The 19,387-nt window shown below is 44.6% G+C and overlaps 1 protein-coding gene across 11 annotated transcripts in view; it reads left to right on the top strand.

Moving 5' to 3' along the window:
• MPZL1 (myelin protein zero like 1) overlaps positions 1-19,387 on the top strand; it is a 36,874-nt gene that overhangs the window by 11,261 nt on the left and 6,226 nt on the right. For 3 of the 11 annotated variants that reach the window (XM_040057337.1, XM_040057340.1, XM_040057339.1), the window contains 4 exons: positions 2,026-2,186; positions 5,313-5,541; positions 11,037-11,169; positions 14,520-14,625. In XM_040057337.1, coding sequence (XP_039913271.1) covers positions 2,026-2,186; positions 5,313-5,541; positions 11,037-11,169; positions 14,520-14,625 — 629 coding nt within the window. Of the gene's footprint in view, positions 1-1,874; positions 2,187-5,312; positions 5,542-5,663; positions 5,706-6,739; positions 8,034-11,036; positions 11,170-12,760; positions 12,835-14,519; positions 14,626-19,387 lie in introns of those variants that run through there. The other 8 variants (XM_058419249.1, XM_040057338.1, XM_040057341.1 and 5 more) reach the window with 8 other exon arrangements.

Below are 19,387 nucleotides of genomic sequence, written 5' to 3'. Positions count from 1 at the left end.
GACTAGGGAAGAAGTAGGAAGAAGAAGTCCTTTTTTTTTACTTTTTTTTTTTTTCTTCACTACAGTTCTAGTGACTTAGAACAGTGACTTCTTTAGATTAGGCAGATCTGTGCTACCCACTGCCTGTGTGTGGCAAGGAGTTCTCTGTACCATGTACAAGCAGACAATGTCTGTGCAGACTCTTTTCTTCCTACACAAATACTGAGGGCATCTTGCTTGTTTAATGCTTGAAAGGGAGGTTTGTTCTGTGGTTTGGACTTAATACAATGGATTTTTATTTTATTTTATTTTTCTTTTCTACACCATTAGCTGGAAAAAAATACATAAAGCACAGCAGCTCTCAGTTAATTTGATTTGATTGCTAGGAGTCTTTGTATGTTTCAAATAAATATTTGGTAGTTGTTTTCCAAAAGAATATTTTTTGGCCCATAGTCAGGGTATGTACAAGAGAAAGGAAGCTCTGATAGAACCTCATGATGAAAATTCACCACCCCTACTCCCCACCCCCTTGGGGCACTTTTTCTCTTGGAAATGAGAGCAGTGATAACAGGAGAATGTGAAGTACCAAGGGATAACCTGATGGGACTGAGGAGTCAGTGAATTTTGGAAGTGAACAGTGTGGACTCTGAACACCAGAATTAATGAATGGTGGTGGTTTCTTCTAGTTTTGTTAATTGCAATTACTGTGAGGTGCTCATTTCTCCCACCATGCTGCTTGCATGCTCATTCTTGTCAGATGTTTGCTGTCCAGCTGCTGTAGGCTGCTGAGCTTGTTGCTCTCACTAAAAACTCAAACCTCATGATTGAAGGGCTAATGTAGGTGGGCCCTTCCCCTTCCCCTTCCGTCTTTGACCTGCATCTTTCTGTTTGGTTTGCCTACTTCAAGCTACTTTATTCCAAGCTGAGAAACAAATCAGCTGAGGTACTGATGGAGCAGGAAGGTTTGTTCTCCTGTTGTAACAAGGGGATTTAAGGTACTGGAGCCCAGAAACACAGAAGCAGATTGCTGTTACCATCTCTATGCTGAAAATCATGGTGTAATAAATACCAAAACTTATATTTGAGGTACCAGGAACACACATTACATGTGCACCCACCCACACTGACCTGAAAAGATTTTCTTTTTCATGTGGATGTGACATGAACCCTGATATCAAAAGATCATGCTTTGTTTTTAAAACATAAACCTGAATGAATGTAGAGGTGTATCTGCTTAATTCGGGATAGTGCACTGGTAGTTAAGAAGGTGCCAGATAAAGAATGACAACGCATTTCAACACTTTTTCCAAATCATGATGAATTGTACTTACTTGTTAGGAAAACTACCAGTACAAGCACAATATTAACCTCGATTACTTTAAATTTGGAGGGTGGTTGTCTGCTTGCTGTTTTGACTGTGCATAAGGTAGAAAAAAAATTAAACAACTCTTATGCTTCTAAACAATAGTTTGTGATTATTTGTGACACTTTGCACATACAGACCTTGGAGCATGGCAGAGAGCAGGATTAGATGGTATAGCTGGGAGCAAGAGAAGTTTGCTCCTCAGCTTTCTGGAGGTGAGCTTTTGTTTTACCTACAACTAGGAAAAACTGGAGATATGAAGCAAGATGTGTGCCAGAGAGGAAACTGAGCAATAGCTGGGCCAGGTTGTTAGTTCCTCTGATGAGGCTTAATTATTACAATGCCTGCTGTCTGCTGCTACAGGAAAGTTCTAAACTCATCCTTTGCACCATAGAATTGACTTCCACAAAGTGTTGTAGAGGAAACATCTGTGAGTGGAAAACATCCTGTCACAGATAATACAAGGAAGGAGAAGTGAATGTGTGCTTGGCCTGCTCTATATTTGTGTGATTGTGGGTATAATGCAGGTGTAATGCAATGTCTGTGCAATCGCCCGATGCAGGAGTTACCGATGCCTCTTCTCTACTGCCCTTCGAGGCAGAGTGGTGGGAACTTGCTGATTCTCCAAGCAGCACTGATGTGTCTCGTTCTCCTCCTTTCTTCTCTTTGCCTTTCCCACGCAGTCCAAGTATCAGCAGTAGAGGTCAACACCCCGGAGGAGATGTTTGTGGAGAACGGGACGGACGCAAAGCTCCCGTGCACGTTCACGTCCGTCGAAGTGATCAGCAGCGCGGCGTCTGTCTCCTGGAGCTTTCAGCCAGAGGGAGCAGCCACTCGTATCTCAGTAAGCAATGGCTGGAGGGGAACACACCTGGGAGGGGAGCCTGGGATAGTTGAGCAGTGGTCTTCTAGTTGGTTCTAAGGAGCAAGCAGATACGGGTCAGACCCTGCTTTGTGTGCCCTATGTCCATCACTGTGATTTTAGGGGGATTTTTAGAGTTGTATGAAAATAATGCGGTCTGCTAGATCTCTGCCATGACTGGAGTGTGCAGTGACCACAAAATACACTAGTTGCTCTGTTAGTCTTAAAAGAGGGATGTTTGTATGGAAGTTCTATGTCTGAAGTAGATGAGCATCCAGGAATCTATTGTAGATCCTCTATCCTTTTTGCATTTGACTCAATATAGCAGTCACAGAATTTGAATTACCTCTGTAATTGCAGTGTTACATTGTGTACTGTGCATGTTATTTATTCTGCTTGTGTACTGTATAGCCTCTGTTTGAAAGGGTTTAAAGTAAGATCAGTCTCCCTGGTTTCAGAACAGAATTGAACAGCTCAAATCAGTAAGCAGTTACATCCTCATATTACAGTTACTTGACAAGTGAAAATTCAGGCTAGCAAGGAACTTGGGCAAATAATGTTTGTCATTCCTCAGTTCCTGTATATTGGGCTCAGGTCGGCTCAGATCCTTTGGATCTTCAAAGAAATTGCTGTGGTAGGTTGATAGCTGTCTTCTTCCTCTTTCTCCTCTTCCTTACTCTTTTTCCTCTTCCACTTCTGCTTCTTTCTTGTTCCTTCTCCTGAGTGAGAATTTAGAGGAAGCAGGACAAGGAACTCTGGGGCAGCTTTGAAGCTGTGGAGGCAGCAGGTTGCACAACAGCCTGGTTGTGTTTGCCTCCTTCCCTCTGTTACAGACATGAGCTCATTTAAACTCTAGGAACTCTTCACTGCTCAGAGCAGAGACTGTCAAAACCAGCATGTGAGCATCTTGCTCCGTATATAGAGCTCTGGAGAGCAAGCTTCTGAATTTCTCAGTGAAATAAATATTTAGTTTTGAAAAGGGAGCTCTTTCCATTGGGAATCCAAAGCAGTAGTTGGGCAGAAGCTTACGGAAGTAGGACATACTTCCTGCCAGCATTGAACAGGATGGGTAAAGAGAAGCCATCTGTTTGTGTGTTTTCCACTCCCCATATATCCTGCTTTGCCATTCCCTTTCTGCATCACTGTCCAGTTGTAGGAATACAGCTTCAGCACATAACATTGTTTTTGGAATTGAAGTCAGTTCAGATGTTCCACCTGGATGTAGCTATCAGCACAACTGAAAGAAAAGCAAATTATCTTTGAGCAGAAGTGACCCAGCACAATTAGATGTTAATTCCCTATTTCTTTTGAGGGAAGGTGTTAGAGGGGATGTTTGTTTGTGAGCCTGAGTCGTGGCATTGCATAGCTTTGTGGGTGTGAATTTGAAAGATCAATCTCATGACCAGCTTCTGTCTGCGCTAAGCCCATGCTTCTCCTGACAAGGATGATCCTGTGCCCTTCAGAATCCCACTGGCAATCTTGTGGCCATGTGGTGAGGCTGACTCGACTGGGAGCTTCCCCTGCTTGTCTCCTTCCCTCGCCACACGGTCCAAAGAAGTCTCGTCTCACTCCACCATAGGCAAGGGATGGCTTGAATCACGTAGTTTCTGTTTCACAAGTTTACTTTGTGATTTCTCCTCCCCCAAGTAAGGACATCAAGAGAGCTGAGGAATCTGCCTCTGGTCTTCTAGACTTCCAGTGGGATGAATTCCCCTGTGCACAGGGGTGTGTAATGCAGTGCTGCTGTGTTAAAGCTTACAGTCCAACTGGAAAAGCTGCAGACTGATGTGGAGTCCCTCCAGAATGTTGACAGCTGCCTCTGTGCTTGCCAGCTTTCTACCACATGAAGTACTTTGTTGAATCTATGTTAATCTGTAGACAACAAATAAGATTGACTGCAGCAGGACAGATGTCCGTGATGTGCACATACCTGATCTGGACGAGATTTGTGCTGCCAAGTGATAAGGCCTGATATTCAGAGTGCAGGTCTGATAGAGAGGATGTGGAATAGTGAGGCTGACATCAAGGGCAGGAAAAGGAAAAGGGATAGGAGGTGACTTGAATGGAAATATGACTGTCTTGGAGGCAGTCTGTTCTGTGGCAGAGAAATTGCTTTGTAAATAAGGCAGGGGAAACAGGAAGCTGGAATATTGTCCTAAATTTCTTTCACTGTTCTCTGGAGACTGAACTGAAGGTAATTCAGGTTGATTCTTGATTAGGTTTGTCTTGCTGTCTTACAGGATATCCAATTAAGGAAGAATGTGCTCTTGCAATTCTGCAGCCTTGATGCCTCTCTTAGGGTATCCCGTGTGTTTGAAAGCAGAGTTGTCCGGTAGAAGTCTGCACTTCTACTGCTCTAAATTCCAGCCTTGGGCAGGTATAGCTAGGAGCTACTCAGTTCCTCCTTAGTCTGTAATAAAGAGATTAATTCTTCAAATATTTTTGGTCATGTATAGAGAGTGCAGAGCCAATGTGCAGCTTAGTCACGTAAAAATTGGGCAACAGTTATATTTAGTTACCTGAAGGTTTCTGGAAAACAGCTAGATATACTCTAAATTGGTCATGGGATTTTCTGAGGGGGTGGAAGGAAGGGAGGGTATTGCATGTTAATTTAGCTGTGCTTTAGTTGCAAGTAATACACAGCAAAACACAAGATGAGAAACTTGGTATCCTTTCTCTGCTAGGATGCAGGCAGCTTCCTGTGCCTGAAAGACAGATGGCTGTGTTCCAGGACTCTACTGTCCTTTAATTATGACCAGGTTACCATTTTTTTTTTCCCTCTTTCTCCCACCTCCTTTTCTGCAAAGCTCTGTCCCCTACAAAGCAGAAAAAAGAAAACCCAGCCAGTCCAACCACGAAACAAATCAAAACCGACAGAAAATTGAAACTTGCAGTCTCTTGTGCTGGTATGGTTGGGGTACAGGTATGTTTATGTGATCAAGAGGCAACAAGGCAGACTGAAGTGGTGAGGCAGGAGGGTAAAAACCTCAGCTACTGGCTGTGTCCAACACAATTGGCTCTGGGAAAATGTTGTAATAGTGAGAGAAGCACGACGGCTCCCTACTTGCTAATTGGATTGTTCTTATATCCTCTTTTCCTTGACTGCAGTTTTTCTATTACTCAAATGGGAAGTCATACCCCGGAAAGGACATACCATTTAAAGACAGGATCACTTGGGCTGGAGATCTAAACAAGAAAGATGCTTCTATCACTATATCAAACATGCAGTTCCGGGACAACGGCACGTACATTTGCGATGTCAAGAACCCACCTGACATTGTTGTCAAACCAGGAGAAATCCGAGTTAGAGTTGTGGAGAAAGGTATTCATTCACCCTGTATGTTTTATTTCCTTCTCACTTGTTTTTTCTTAGCTCGCCATTCCTTGTCTAAATCACTTTTATTGGGGGTGGGGGAGTAGCCTGGAGGGAACAACTGTTTTTTTTCCTTTTTCTTCCAGGTCCTAATAATGAAACCAGTTTCTATCAGCTGTATAAAAACTGTATGTCATACCCTTTTCCTCTAATTCCCATGGTTTAAACAGTTGTTAGGGAAAGCTGATGGAAGGCTTGATGAAAACACACCTTCTCATTTTGAAGTCCTGTGAATATATTTCCTGTATTATGCTGCATCAGAGGTTAGGGTGACTTATGAAATCTGGTGAGCAAGAAGAAAAAGTAGCAGACTTTTCTTTTTGAAACCCTTCTGGTATATTTAATGGAATGCAAAACTATAAATCTGGTCCAACCATAACAGAAAAAGAAACAATACTATGTTCCATGCAAAGGTGTTTGTGTTGAATGTGCATTCAGTCTCTTTTACTCAGGTGTTCTTAAAGAATCCACGGTGGCTCTTAAAAACTTCAGGGCCTGGCTACTTGCAGTTACATGGGGCTTCTGGTTAGCATTTGATAACATTTGTCAAGGTTCAAGAGCACCAAGATCCTGTTTGTCAATTTGGCTCTTTATTTCCCTTGATCATCCAAAACATTTGATTGTTCTACCTCGGCTGGAGGTCAGCCAAAATGTGACGTTTAAGCTACAATGAAACGATTGTTACAGTAATTGCATTTCCAGGTTTATCATTTAGGAAGGACAAGAGTAAGTGTTGTATTCATAAATGGCCGTGCCGATGCAGCTATCCCATGAGTTTTAATATGTTTAATATGTCTGTGTCTCCTAATGGGAATGATGCTGCTGCTAGAGCAGGTGCCTACCCCTGCTCATGAGGTCATTCCGTGTCCTTGTGTAGGCAAGGTCTCAATCTAATTTTTCTCTTCATGGAACAGTTTGGGTTGGGTGGGGCCTCTGGTGGTCCAGCCATCACTTAGAATTCCCTGTTTCTTGGAAGTTTGAAGCCTATATAAAAGAGGGTCTGTTTATTTTCTCCCAATGATAGCCACCGTGAAGAAGCAGTAAAGCGGCTGCTGGTTTGGCAAAGTCAGGCTGTCTTTAAAAAGCCTTTTCAGATTTTAACCCAGATTAGGCAACTAAAGACTGACTGCAGTACACTAATTCAGCTGATATTTTTCAACAGACTTGCATGCTGGCTTCTCCATACTGGGGCATCTGGAAGAAAATCTCTCTGATTCTAAATGGGGCCCTGTATTTGAAACACTTCTCACCATCGGAAAAGATACAGCACCACTTGTCTTCAGATTCTTAGGAAGACTGAAAGTGGGTTTTCAGGCTTTTCTAATAGGTTGTAACTCATCCTGATCAGGAGCAAGCTTTTCAATTGGAATAAGTAGATGATGGCACTCATGCACGTTAGTTTTTTGCTATGTGTATATCAAATGGTTCTGAATCGTATGTCTGGTGTTGTAAACTGTTCAAAGCCACATTAATTCTTTGCACATTTGAATGATCTGATAGATGATAGGTTAGCTTTAGGTTTTGGATTAAACTTTTTATAAGTTCCATGGTGGCCTAACTTTTAAAAACTGCCAAACTAACCGAGCGGATTTTCAGTGCAGTACCTACATGGTGTTTGCACAAACAGCTCTATCAAGTGTGTTGGAAGAATTCTACTGGCAGGGATGAAAAGCAAAACTTTTTTCAGTAGACTCTCTGAATCTGGAAAGGACTATCATTTAAAGCCTAAACAACAGAAATTCATAGGGAGTTCCAAATTCTTACATTAGGCTGATGCTGCTTGTAGCAGGCAGCTGCTTAACACTTTGTTCAAGACAGCTTGTGTTACCTGAAGGTGGATGATCTTTGATCTGAACACACATGGGGGAAAAAACTAGAGTGGTATGAAAATCTTTACACTTAGGATCAAGGGAAACTTCACTTTCCTGCCTCTTTCATAAAACTGATACTGACATGGTCTCAGTGAAATGGAAGTTGCTCTGAATTTCAGTAATCATCAGTGAAAAGTGTTCTCTGAATGGCTGGATTTTTAGTTTGTGTTGAGCTTTTAACTTAAGTATTGGCTTTCAGAGCTGGTGTTTGGTTATGTAGCTGGGACTGGTCTTTCACAATTAAGTCATTGGCTGCTCTGGAAGTGCTTATGAGGAATTTGTGTAACTGCGGAATGCTGGAAAATATAGGGACCGTTTTCTGAAAAGCAATAAAGCCAGACTCTTATTTTCACATGAAAACACCAGCATTTTTTAAAATACAGTCTTAAAAACATTTGCTAACAGGATCTAACTGCTGTCCATCACTCAGATTCAACCAACCAAAAAAACCCTCATGAGTCAAAGAAGTGACAAAACTACCAGGGTTCTAATATCCTTCTTTCAGCAGGTACTCTGCACTATAGTTTTGGATTGTCAATTGTTTCCTTGCTCTAATAAAACGTGTGTTTTCAGCTGTACAAGGCAGCAGTGGGCCTGCTATCAGAAATGCGTGTCTGTTTTGATGCTTTTGCAGATGGTTATTCCTGCACTTTTGGAAAGGTGAAAAAGCACAGAAACTAGGGACCTCCTTATATGCCTCAAAATAAATTAGTTCATTTTTGCATGGGCCTCAAATCCAATCACATCTTACATATTTGAATATTAGCACTTGTTGGGCTCTCTTCCTTAATAGCAGATGGATCCCTGGGCTGCTGAAAGGTTCTGGAAAGAATGTCTTCCTCTAAGTTGTAGCACTCGTACCTTCATTTTTAATTTTTTAATAAGACTCTGAATTCCCGTATTGCTGTCAACTGGCATATCACACTGGAAAGCCGAGAAAGCTGCTGATGTGGTGTTTGGCTGAATGATGTTATGATCAGTGAAACAGCCAGAAGTCAGGTAGCCCTTCTGCTGAAAGTCACAGAATTGCAAAGGAACAGGATTAAATGTAAGCCCTGTTTCCTCAGTATGATGCCCCTGCTTCAGGGTAATGCTGCTCCGTGGTCCCTGCTGGAATGAGTCCAGCAAAGGGCAACAGAGATGGTTAAGGGACTGTTCCACCTTTCATATGAGGAGAAATGAGGCAGCTGGGATTGTCTGGCCTGTAGAAGAGAAGGAGGGGTGATCTAGCCTGCAGAAAAGACAGGCTCAGGAGACTCCTCTCTCCAGGTATTCATGTACATTCATAGCACCTAAAGAAGACTGAGCCAAGCTCTCCAGTGGTGCCTAGTGAGAGGACAAGAGATAATCAGCATAAGTTGAAACACAGGAAATTCTGTCTGCACTTAAACCCCTACATTTTTACTGTGGTTGAAACACTGTACTAGTGTATGGGTTTGGGTTTAGGTAGCGGGGGCTCACAAAGATGGCTCCTGGTGAGAAGCTGCTGGAAGCTTCCACCATGTCCAGCAGAGCCAATCCCTGATGGCTCTGAAGATGGACATGCTGCTGGCCAAAACCAGGCCAGTGAGAGAGGCTGGTAACATCTCTGATGACACACCTAAGAAGAAAATCAAAACAAAGTCAGGGGGGTTTTTGCTTCTAGTCAGAGAAGAGGCGAGGATATGGGAGGGAAAACAACATGGAGACACGAAGGTCAGTGGAGAAGAAGGGGCAGGAGGTGCTCCAGGCCCTGGAGCCGAGATTCCTCTGCAGGCCCTGGTGAGACCATGGTGAAGGAGCTGAGACCCTGCAGCCCCTGGGGATCTACGGGGGATGCAGAGATCCACCCGCAGCCCCTGGGGGAAGTGCCCACACCGGAGCGGGTGGATGCCTGGAGGAGGCTGTGATCCAGTGGAAGACCCAGTGGAGACAGAGGGCCCTGCTTCCAGGCTGGAGCAGCCTGTCTTTGGAGCACTGCACCCCTTGGGAAGAGAGACCCACGTCGCAGCAGGTTTGGAAGGACTCTGTGCCCGTGGGAGGGACTCATGTTCGCAGCAGGGGCAGTTTGGCTGCTGCTCGTGAGAGTGGACCCATGCCAGAGAAGTTCACGGAGAACTGTCTCCCGTGGGAGGGACCCCACGGTGCAGCAGGGTAAGAACTCCTCTCCTGGGCAGAGGAAGCAAATCTAGGTGATGAACTGACCAAAACTCCCATGTCCTGTTTCACTGTGTTGTCACTGGGAAGGAGGGAGGGGCTGGGGGGGGGGAGAAGGTGTTTTACGAGCTAATTTTAATTCTCATTATACTCCTCTCATTCTGTTAGTAATAAATTTCACTTTGCAACTAAAGCTGAGCCTGCTTTGCCCTTGAAATATTTCTCCCAGTCCTTATCTCACTCACGAAGTCTTTGTTACTTTTTTTTTTCTTTTCCCTCCTTTGCCCAGCTGTGGCAGGGGAGGGTGAGTGAATGACTCTCGTGGGTGCCTGGCGTTGAGTCAGTGCCAGACCATGACTGCTGGGTTGCCTGAAGAGTCTCCCATCCTTGGAGACAGTCCAATCCAAAGTGGACAGAGTACTGAGCAAACTGCTACTTGGCCCTGCTTAAGCAGGGGCTTTGGACTGGACAATCTCAAGACATCCCTTCCAGCCTCAACGGTTCTTTGATGATCAGATGCAGGTGTCTGAGACAGATTTTTCTATAGAGGTGTAGGTTTTGCCTATTGGATCTTCTGCTGATTTACTTTTATTTGGGACAAGTAGCTAGAGCAGCATGGAGTCTTGTAAGAAACCCTCTGGCCTGAGATGTTCTTGTGTTAACCACGATGTGGGTGGAAGGAAAGGACTTTGTTTCTCATTGGGAAAAGCTGTAATGGTAGTCTGTGTGTTCTTTGATTTGTAAGTATTTTGTACTCATTCTCTGATTGGCTTTTGTTTCTGCCTGCTCTTTTTTGGCATACTCTCCCGCAAAATAATATTAGGGAAAATGTGAGTAAAGCAATACTGTGTTCTACATGTTTTCCTGGTATTGTACAATGATCTCGACTTAAGAAGGGAAAAAAAATGAATCTATATAAATGTACAGAGCTGTGTTTTGAGACACCAGAATCGTGTATAAACGATCACTAAGAGTGATCCTGGGTAGGAGCTCTGCTGTGTGCTGCATGCTCCTTCGGGAACACCCAGCATTCAGCACTCCTAGTGGGTTAGTGATGTGCTGTGTCCAAACCCGCTTTCACAGCGTGCCTGCCTTTTCCTGTTGTCCTCGCTGGGAACTGCCAGGTGGCTGTAACCTGGGGTTTTTTCCCCCTTCAGATACAAAATGAAACAGGGTTGTCCTCATTGTCACTTGTGTTCCCTGACATGTAAAAACCTTTGGTTCAACACGAACTCTCTCCTGAAGGACAGTGACATTAAGAACACTCCTGGTGTGTGCTCTGTTCCTGTGTTACTCTGCTGGCTGCCTGCTGCCGCTGCCACTTAGGCTGCATGCTATAATTTCTGGGTATTCCTGCTCTGAAGGAATCCAGGCACAAGGGCAGTTGTGGTTTGCACTTGTGTTGAGCAGGGAATGCAGAAGAGTTGAATGTTTTCTCCCTTCTCTCCGCAGACAACCTGCCTGCATTCCCCGTTGCCACCGTGGCAGGGATAGCCATCGGTACGGTTACAGGTCTCTCGTCGCTCATCTCTATTGTCGTGTGTCTTGTCATCAGAAAGAACAACTCTAAAAAACGATACTCTGGGTAAGAGACCTCCCTCCTCACCCGTGGCTGATGTGAGGAAGGGCAGCAGGATCAGAGGGAGGGCTTAAAGCGGGGTAGGAGTTGTTTCAGCCGAGCCTTGGCAATCACAGCTACAGATAGGTGTGGTCATGTGGAACTGTGATCACCTGCCTTTAGTGATTACCTGTGTACTGTGCTTGAAGAGACCTACTGACCATGAGTTGCACCTGAAAATCACTAGGTGTTGAAGTTGATCCCCAGACACAAGGATATATGCCCTCAGAGCATTTAATCCAAGACCCCATAGCTCTGGCCTGTTCCCCTTCCCTCCAGCTCTCCTTTCCTTACCACCTCCAAAGGAAAAGCACCACACATGCACTTTTAAGGAATGCTGTGTGTTAAGATTAGGACTGGGTTTTTCTGTTACCGGTGTCTGCCTCCTAAGCCTGGACCAAAATACTTGCAAATACTTGCCAAAACCCCCTTCCATCACCACACTTAAAAAAAGTAAGGAAGGAGTAGCCACTCTGCATCCACTCTCATTCCCTGCCTGTGCTTTGTCAACTGTTACCATCCCTGCAGGGTTTTTTAGTGTTAGGAGGGTAACTCCAAAGTGGAGCACAGTTCTTTGAGTGGGCACATGAAAAAGCAACGAGAGCTGACAAAGGCAGATGAGAGTCCTGTGGGGATGAAACTTGCTGCTGGTGGAGGAGGTGCTTCCTTTTTTCCTCCTCTCTAATTAGCTGGTAATTTGCTTCTCTAAGAAAGAATGAAAATTATGTATGTAGTCTTAGAAACAACCCCAAAACATACAAGTTTCTTCTGTTCTTTGCCCAACAAATATTCCTGCTTATTGCAGGTTCTTTGGGTTGCCTGTGGGATATAAGAAAATAACTCCAAAAATAAGCTTGCAGGGATTTCCAAATTAAACTTTGCCCTGTCCTTTTCCCAGTTGGAGAGCTTAGACAAAGTGAGCTGGCTATTGCCCAATGGTAAGGCTAAATACAGCGAGGGTGGCTGTGTGTGCTCAGAATTGTGTGGAAAGCCTGGTTTTCCCTCTCTGCATGTGTCCTTCCCCTAAGAACTGGAAAGAACCCTGCAGTGTCATGCACCAGCAGTGTGCCTGAGGCGGTCTGCTTGCCCTGCTTCCCACTGACCTGCTCTCCAGTGTCTTCCTGCTGGAGGACACATGCTGGTGCTCAGCCTGGAGCAGTAGTTCATGCACTGTGATTTCTTGTAGCAGATTTAACTACTCTCTTGGGAAGGTAATCTCTGAGGTTTAAGTCCTGCTGTCACTGACCATGCCAGCTCTGCATGATGTGTAGAAATAAACCAAGTGTGCTGTGACCCCTTCCAAACTTGCGGACTGTCTTCTACATGATGCTAACCCGGTGTGTGGTGGTGGAGAGGAGCACTTACTCCTAGATAACCTGTTCATTCTGCCTTGAACTGAGGTGGGCTAGGGTCCTGCGTGGCATCTGGAACCCCTGCATGGCCACGGTTTCCATCCATGCTCTGACTTTGGTGGGTTTTTTTTGTTTTGGTTTGTTTCTGTTTACTTTCTGCCTTGGTGTGCTGGGATCGGATCCTGCTTACCTTCCTCTCCTTACAGAGATCCTGATATAGACGCCAGATTGGGAATGTAACAGGGCTGGGTCTTCTCTTCCAGTCCCACTAGACACCATGGTAACTAATCAAGTTGGTGGTTGCTGTTAATACCTGTGTGTGTGTACACATTTCCTCTTCCTTTGCTGACTAACCAGCTAGAGCTCTACTAACATCACTGTAACTCCTGCTGGAATCTGTTGGCAAAGGGATGATGCATTTCACCGAGTGCTTGGGTTTCATTGTCTCGTGTCTGACTGGGGTGGAGTTGTTGTTTATTCCAGATGGTGTCCCTCCATCTCTTCCAAACAGTGAGCTCGCCTGACTAAAGCACAGGAAATTCAGAGCTTTTTCTGTGTCAAAATAAAAGTAAATTCCCTGTAAGCATTCCTCTGGCACAGACAGCTTGGGTGTTGGAAAACTTGCAGGGGTCTGTGTACATTAGTTGCTTAAGCATGAATGATAACATTTAGATAGTGTAGATGTGAGGAGTTATGTGAGTGAAACAATGAATGATTACATAATTTTGGTAACAGAAGGGATGCATTGTCTCTGAGACAGTCAAGACCCCTTGACAGGGTAGGTTTTTTAAAATTTTTTTAAAATTCTAACTGCTGCATGTCTGAAGAGCTAAGTCTGCTATGGTAAGACCTGCCAAAGGGTAAAAAATGCTTGCCCTGCGAGGTGGTGGTCTGCTTAATGTCACTGTCCTCGTTTGTTTCTGTACTCACTTTGCACACTGTCCACAAAGACTCAGGGAAAAGGATGCCCAGTGGTCAGAGGGTTGTGGTAGCAGAGGGCACTCCTGTGACTGCTGCCAAGGGAGGTATCTGCATAACTCTCCTGGGTGCTTTGGTACAAGGAGGTACACCTAGCACTGAGAGACCCATCACTGCCTAGCCCAGAAGTCACAACTTAAAGGGTGTTTGCTCTGTGGTACTCATTATTCTATCACAGCCTTGTTTTCTTTTCAGTCCTGCTTTAAGCAGACAAAAAGAAGCAATCAGAGGGTGAAAGCCAGCAGCCTTCTTTTAGGGGAGTTGGTTCTCACCACAAGACAGTTCTTTTGTTTGAAAACCAAGATTTGCCTGATTAGATATTCAAGTAGCTATATGAGGGCACATAGCCTAAGTGTCCCGTGTGACTCTTGAGGTAATTGCTCCACAGACTGGTGTCTGCTAGGACAATTATTTTGGGCTCACAGCCTAACTATAAGAGCAAGGGAACTAATGCAGACTTGTGTAGGAAGTACCTTGCTGGTGTAGAGAGAGCTGATGGCTCTTGCAAGCCTTGGCTCTAACTCTAGCACTGGTACGACACTTGCCTCAGTGACTGGGGTTGTTTAGCTCCTAGTTAGAAGATATTTGCTGTTTACCGTTGTTAACTGAGAAGAAAACACGATTTTAGAGAGGCTGAGCTGAATGGGCGTATCTAAGGACCAGGAGTTGTGGAGGAGCTGCTGTCCTATGCTAATAGCTGCTCCTTCCTGTTGCTTGCCAGTGAAACTCAGAGGAAGGACAGAGAAATGTCTCGGGAGAGATGGAGAATTGTGTGTGTTTATTTCAGAATCCATTAAGTTCATGTTTTGTTTTTTTTTACTTTGGCGTAACCTGCCGCATTTCACCTTGCCATCATTCGTCTTTTGTTTTTGTTCCTTTTTTTTTTTTTTTTTTTCTTTTCTTTTTGTTTTCGTCGTTTCGTTTCGTTTGGTTTTCCGTGTGCCTCTTGAACGTTGTCGTGCAAACTCTGCTCTGCCACCTCGTCAGCTGCAGTACCTCTGAGAGCTTGATGTCTCCGGTTAAGCAGGCCCCGCAGAAGGCGCCCTCCGACACGGCGGGCCTGGTAAACAGCGTGCCCGCCAGATCGCACCAGGTAAACCGCTCCTGCTGCTCCCCGAGGCAGGATCCCCCCGGCCTGGGGCAGCTGCTCCGGAAAACCTCCGGGCAGGGGGGGATTTGTGCGTCAGGGGCCGTGTGCCGGAAAAAGCGCGTGCGCCGCACGAGGGGTGCGCAGTCAGCTGGCACCGCCGAGCTCTGCTCTGGAAGGCTTGGTGCGGTTCAAGGAGCAGCATCTTCCTGTGAGCTGAAGTGGAGCTTTGTGCCCTTTCCTTACTAAACTGTAAAAAAATATACACGGTTGTGAGCTCGTGCATTAACGTACCCAGGTGGTAGGGAAGTGCAAGGATGAGGAGTGGTCAGGAGTATCTGTTTAACGCAGGCACAATACAAGGCCTGTCAGATACGAGTCGCCCCATAAAGCTGCCTGCTCTGCTCTGGAGTGGTAGTGGGGTGGAATTTGCCTTGTCTCTCATGCTCCACGGAAGGTACTTCCTTCACGACGGGAGGAGCCAGATGCCGACCACTTAGCAGATGATTTGTGCTGCTGAGAGCTCTCTTCTGCTGAGCCTCCCAACTTTTGTGGGCTTGAAAGTGCCACTCTCTGTGCTTGCTGCAGGTGGCAAAGTTCTGCTGGCTTTGAAGGGACAAAGTGGCTTTTATCCAGACTTAGCATCCCATGGGAGGGGACAGAGCATGAGTCAGACAAGGGATTCTGTGCAGTGGATCATTACCTGTTAGTAGTACAGGATTTCCTTATGTGGAAGCTGTTTCTTCCCTCTTGATTTGAGTATTCCTAGCAATTTTCCTGTGAAGATACAGTTCCTGAGAGAGTTTAAGTTCAAAATGGACTTCTTCTTAATTAGCCACCTTTTAGCAAGTGGCTGCAGTATAGCGTGTGCAAGTTAATACTTGGTTTCTTAATTCCTCCTAACAAAATAATGGAGATGTGTGTTAATGTATTAACACTACAGGAAAAAAACAAATGTGCAAACTCACAGTAAAATCAAAGCTCCTACTCTGCTGGGCTTCTGGTTTGGTTTTGAAGTGCATTTTGTTCTGGGCTGTGCAGTATTTCCAAAGTTTTACCATACAGGCCCACAAAGCTGCCTTCAGAGATCAGTGATTCACAGAGGCTACATAATCAGGATTTAAAAATTGTCAGATTTTGGCTGGCATAGGTCTTGTAACAGCAGGCTGCCTATAAGGCCTGGATAAAACTTGTCTTTTCTAAATCATGGGAGATGCTTCTGGAATGGGTAAATGAGACAGATGATTCCCACCATCCTTCCAAAAAAAAAAAAAAAAAAAAAGACTTTGCAAAACCAGCACAGAGGGATTTATGATATGGCAGCTGTTGGAGTCAACATCCATCGGTCAAAAACCGAAAAAGTTTTATCTTATTATTGTCATGGCGTGAAGGAGTACTTGCAAGTGCCCTGAGAGCTACACACAGATGCTGTTCTGTGCTTGCATCTTGCAAGCAAAAATGCTACAGTGTTTTAGTGTGAAGACTCGTGGTGTCCTCACCTTTCCATGTACCCAGGGTTCTGAGTCTCAGCGTGCTGGAAGGAACAGCAGAGTAGATCTAAATTTTGTGATGTTAACTCAGAATTGGGGTGCTCTTGCCCTTCTGTAGTCGCTCCAGTCTGTTCCTTCACTGACGGAGTTCTCCCTGCAGGTAGGTTCCTAAAGGAGAACACAAAGCGTGAACACTGCTGACCTCAACTGAAAAATACTGCAAATGGCTTCTGTTTCGTTCAGTTTTAGTTTAGTTTTTAGATTTTTATTCTCTTTTGTCAGGCAAACAGTTCCTTTTTGTGGCAGACATCTGTAGCCACAAGCAGTTCCTCTACCTCCTGTTGAACATTTGTCCCATCTTTACAGAGCAACTAAACATATTTACTTTTCTTTAAAAAGATCCACAGTGAAATCTGGGTAGATCAGACTTTGAACAGGATATTTAAACAAGGCAGTAAGCTAAATTTCAGTTGATTGCACTTACATTGTTGGCTTCTGCCCGTTGTTTGGTTGTTTCTTTGAGGGTCATATCAGCATGCAAATCAACATGTTTGAAATCTTTCATCACAGACAAGTAAAACCTGATGTTTCTTGGTAATGAAGAAAAGAGCTGTAGTGTTGAAGCTTTTGAGGTGTGGTGCAGGTGCAAGGCAGGTACTCATTCCTAGCAGTTCCCAGAGCTCTTGCAGGCTGTTTGCTGATTCAGGCACACTCTTGTCTCTTGGAATGCCTGGCAGTTTTAGACCGGTGGTTCCCACAGTCGGTGCTGTGGCCAAACAGCAGAGGCTTGTGGCTTTCCTTATAACTTTCTTACAAAGTAGGATGTGTAGGAAGTCAATGAATGCTTTGTACTTCACGGGTGGAAAAGAGCTGAATACAAACAAAACTGCCTCTGCACGTTAGAAACAGTAGCAGAGGTGTTCGCTCTCAGAGTGGCATTTAAATGAATTAAATGAAGTTTATTCATTTTCTAATTTATGTATCATTTCAAGAATCAGTGGTGGAGTATTTGTCTGCATCACATCTCAGCTGAAAGCGCGCTGAGCCTGCGCTTCCTTTGTGTTTTGAGTGCGAGTTACTCAGGTGTGGACCTTGCTTTCTGGAGTTTGCGTATCTGATTCTCTGAGTGTTCAGCTGCCTGAATCAGCTCCAGTTGTTTTCACTGTGCCCTCCTTCTCAGCAGGTGTGTTCTGTCCTGTCAGATTTGTCTGTGCTGGTTCTTGTCTGTGCCATCATTCTCTAGTGCCTGCTGTTCTACCAGCGCTGTTAATTTGCGTGGGTAAGAAACTATTTCCAGTGAAGGCAAGAACTACGTGGATTTCCCACATGGATGTCCTTGTTTGGATCCCAGGACCCTGAGAAGGAGCAGTTTGTGATGCCAGGAATCTTGATTGAAATTTTAGATGACTTTCCCAGAGCCTGAATCTGTGGTAGTTGCAACATCATTCAGAATCTGAGAAATTTGAAAATTCTGTAGACTTCCATTGGACCACGGTGGTCTAACTTTGTCATTCCTTTTTCTTTGCTGTAACTTGCAATTCATGACTCTGCTGACAAACTCTTAGCAGGTACACCTACTACTCTTTTCCCTTCAGTTCTGAATGGAAAAACAGCAAGGCTTCAGGGAATGCTGGTTTTATACAGCAGTGCTGGTCTGTCTTCTGGTTCTGAAGAGTCAGGATGAGCTTACTTGTGGTTAGATGAATTGTTTAGACTGTTTTTAAAATGGTCCAGGGGACCCTTGTAGTCAGATAGAGAATCAATTGGCAGTAAATCTAATAGATGAGCACTGCCATAAATCCTTGGTCCCTCCTTTTCTCTGTGCTGGCTATCTCCCACTTTTTTTAGGTGACCAACAGCGAACACATTGAGACAGTGATGGCTTGGTTTGGCTCAGCTGATCACACCAGTCAGTCTCTCCACACCACTAACATGCTGCTTGCAGCACAGTGACTATATTTAAACTGGCACAAGCCAGTTGCCAGTGGTAACTAATACTGAGTGAACCCCACTGGTAGGCAATTGACCCACCAGAATTACTTGAACAAAATTTGGAATATCACAGTGAGTACTTTATGCAGTTAGATTTATTATTATTGTGCTTTTTTAGCTGTTAGTGCTCGCAAGCTGAATTTATCATACCCTTGACCTCTGGTCTCAGGCAGATGAGATTTCCAAAATTGCTTGCAATTAAACTTCAGAGTTTCTTCACCTTGAAGTTTGTATGGACCCTGTGATCTGATTGGAATTAGTAATCTCAGTACAGTGTTGGAGACCAGAACAACATGAAAGCAAAGAGCAGAGAAATTAAAAAATGGCTGTAATGAGATCTGAAATCCAGAGTTTTCTAGGACTTCAGTGTCTTTTTTTTTTCCCCATTTTCTCAGTGTGTTGTTTACATTCAGGATTTTATTCTTACTTGCAAGTTTTCACCCTTCAGTTCATCTTCTTCCTCTATTCTTTATTACTTTGGAAATACTTTACCCAGAAGGAAGAAAATGGGGATTTAAATTACTTCTGAAAGGAACAAGGTATTTATCAGATGTGAGCATTGCCACTCTGCTGGGGGGAAGATAGCTGTGCAGGAAGGTACCTGTGGTCCTTCAAAGGGCTTAATTTTCTTTACAGAAGGTCTGTTTTCATCCCTGGCTCATAATTGCTTTGGAAAATAGGTGGAAAAAATTCTGTGTCAGGTCTATACAAATGTTTCTTAATTTGTCAACATTCCAAAAGTACTGGAAAGAAGAGGGTAGAGGAGTGCCAGTGGAGGCTATTTCTTCCTGGGACATAGGAGAAATCAGAAATGTTAAATGGATAAAAGGAAGTGTTTTGAAGGAAAAAAAAAGCCACAACCAAACTAAAAGCACTCTCTTTTTAATTCCCCCCTACTCATCCCCAGATAAGACAGTCCCTTTGCCTCCTGCGTGGGGTGTGTGGTCTCTGCTGTGGGAGCTGCAGTTCTCTTGCCATCAAGGTCCCACCTGTCCTGCTGGACCTCTGCTCTCTGGGGGCTGCAGTCCTGTCCTCAGCCTGTCTCCAGTAGCTGCAGCTGGCTGTGTTTTAGGGGATGTGGTGTTTTAGGAAGTGTTCACACGTTCAGCTGAAAGACAGGGCTGTAATGTCCTCCCCTGCACCCCGGCAAACGTCCCGAAGATGTGAGGCCGGGCCTGCCCCAGGTGTCTGTGAGCTGCTGCTGCCTGGGCTGGCTGGGAAGTCAGGTAAGGGTTCTGTGTTGCTGCACCATTTTAGCACCTCCTGGCTCACTGCTGTGAAAGTCT

The sequence above is a fragment of the Hirundo rustica genome, chromosome 2 (genome assembly GCF_015227805.2).
Source record: "Hirundo rustica isolate bHirRus1 chromosome 2, bHirRus1.pri.v3, whole genome shotgun sequence".
NCBI lineage: Eukaryota > Metazoa > Chordata > Aves > Passeriformes > Hirundinidae > Hirundo > Hirundo rustica.
Note: the sequence above shows the minus strand (reverse complement) of the source record. Positions and strands in the feature narration are given on the sequence as shown.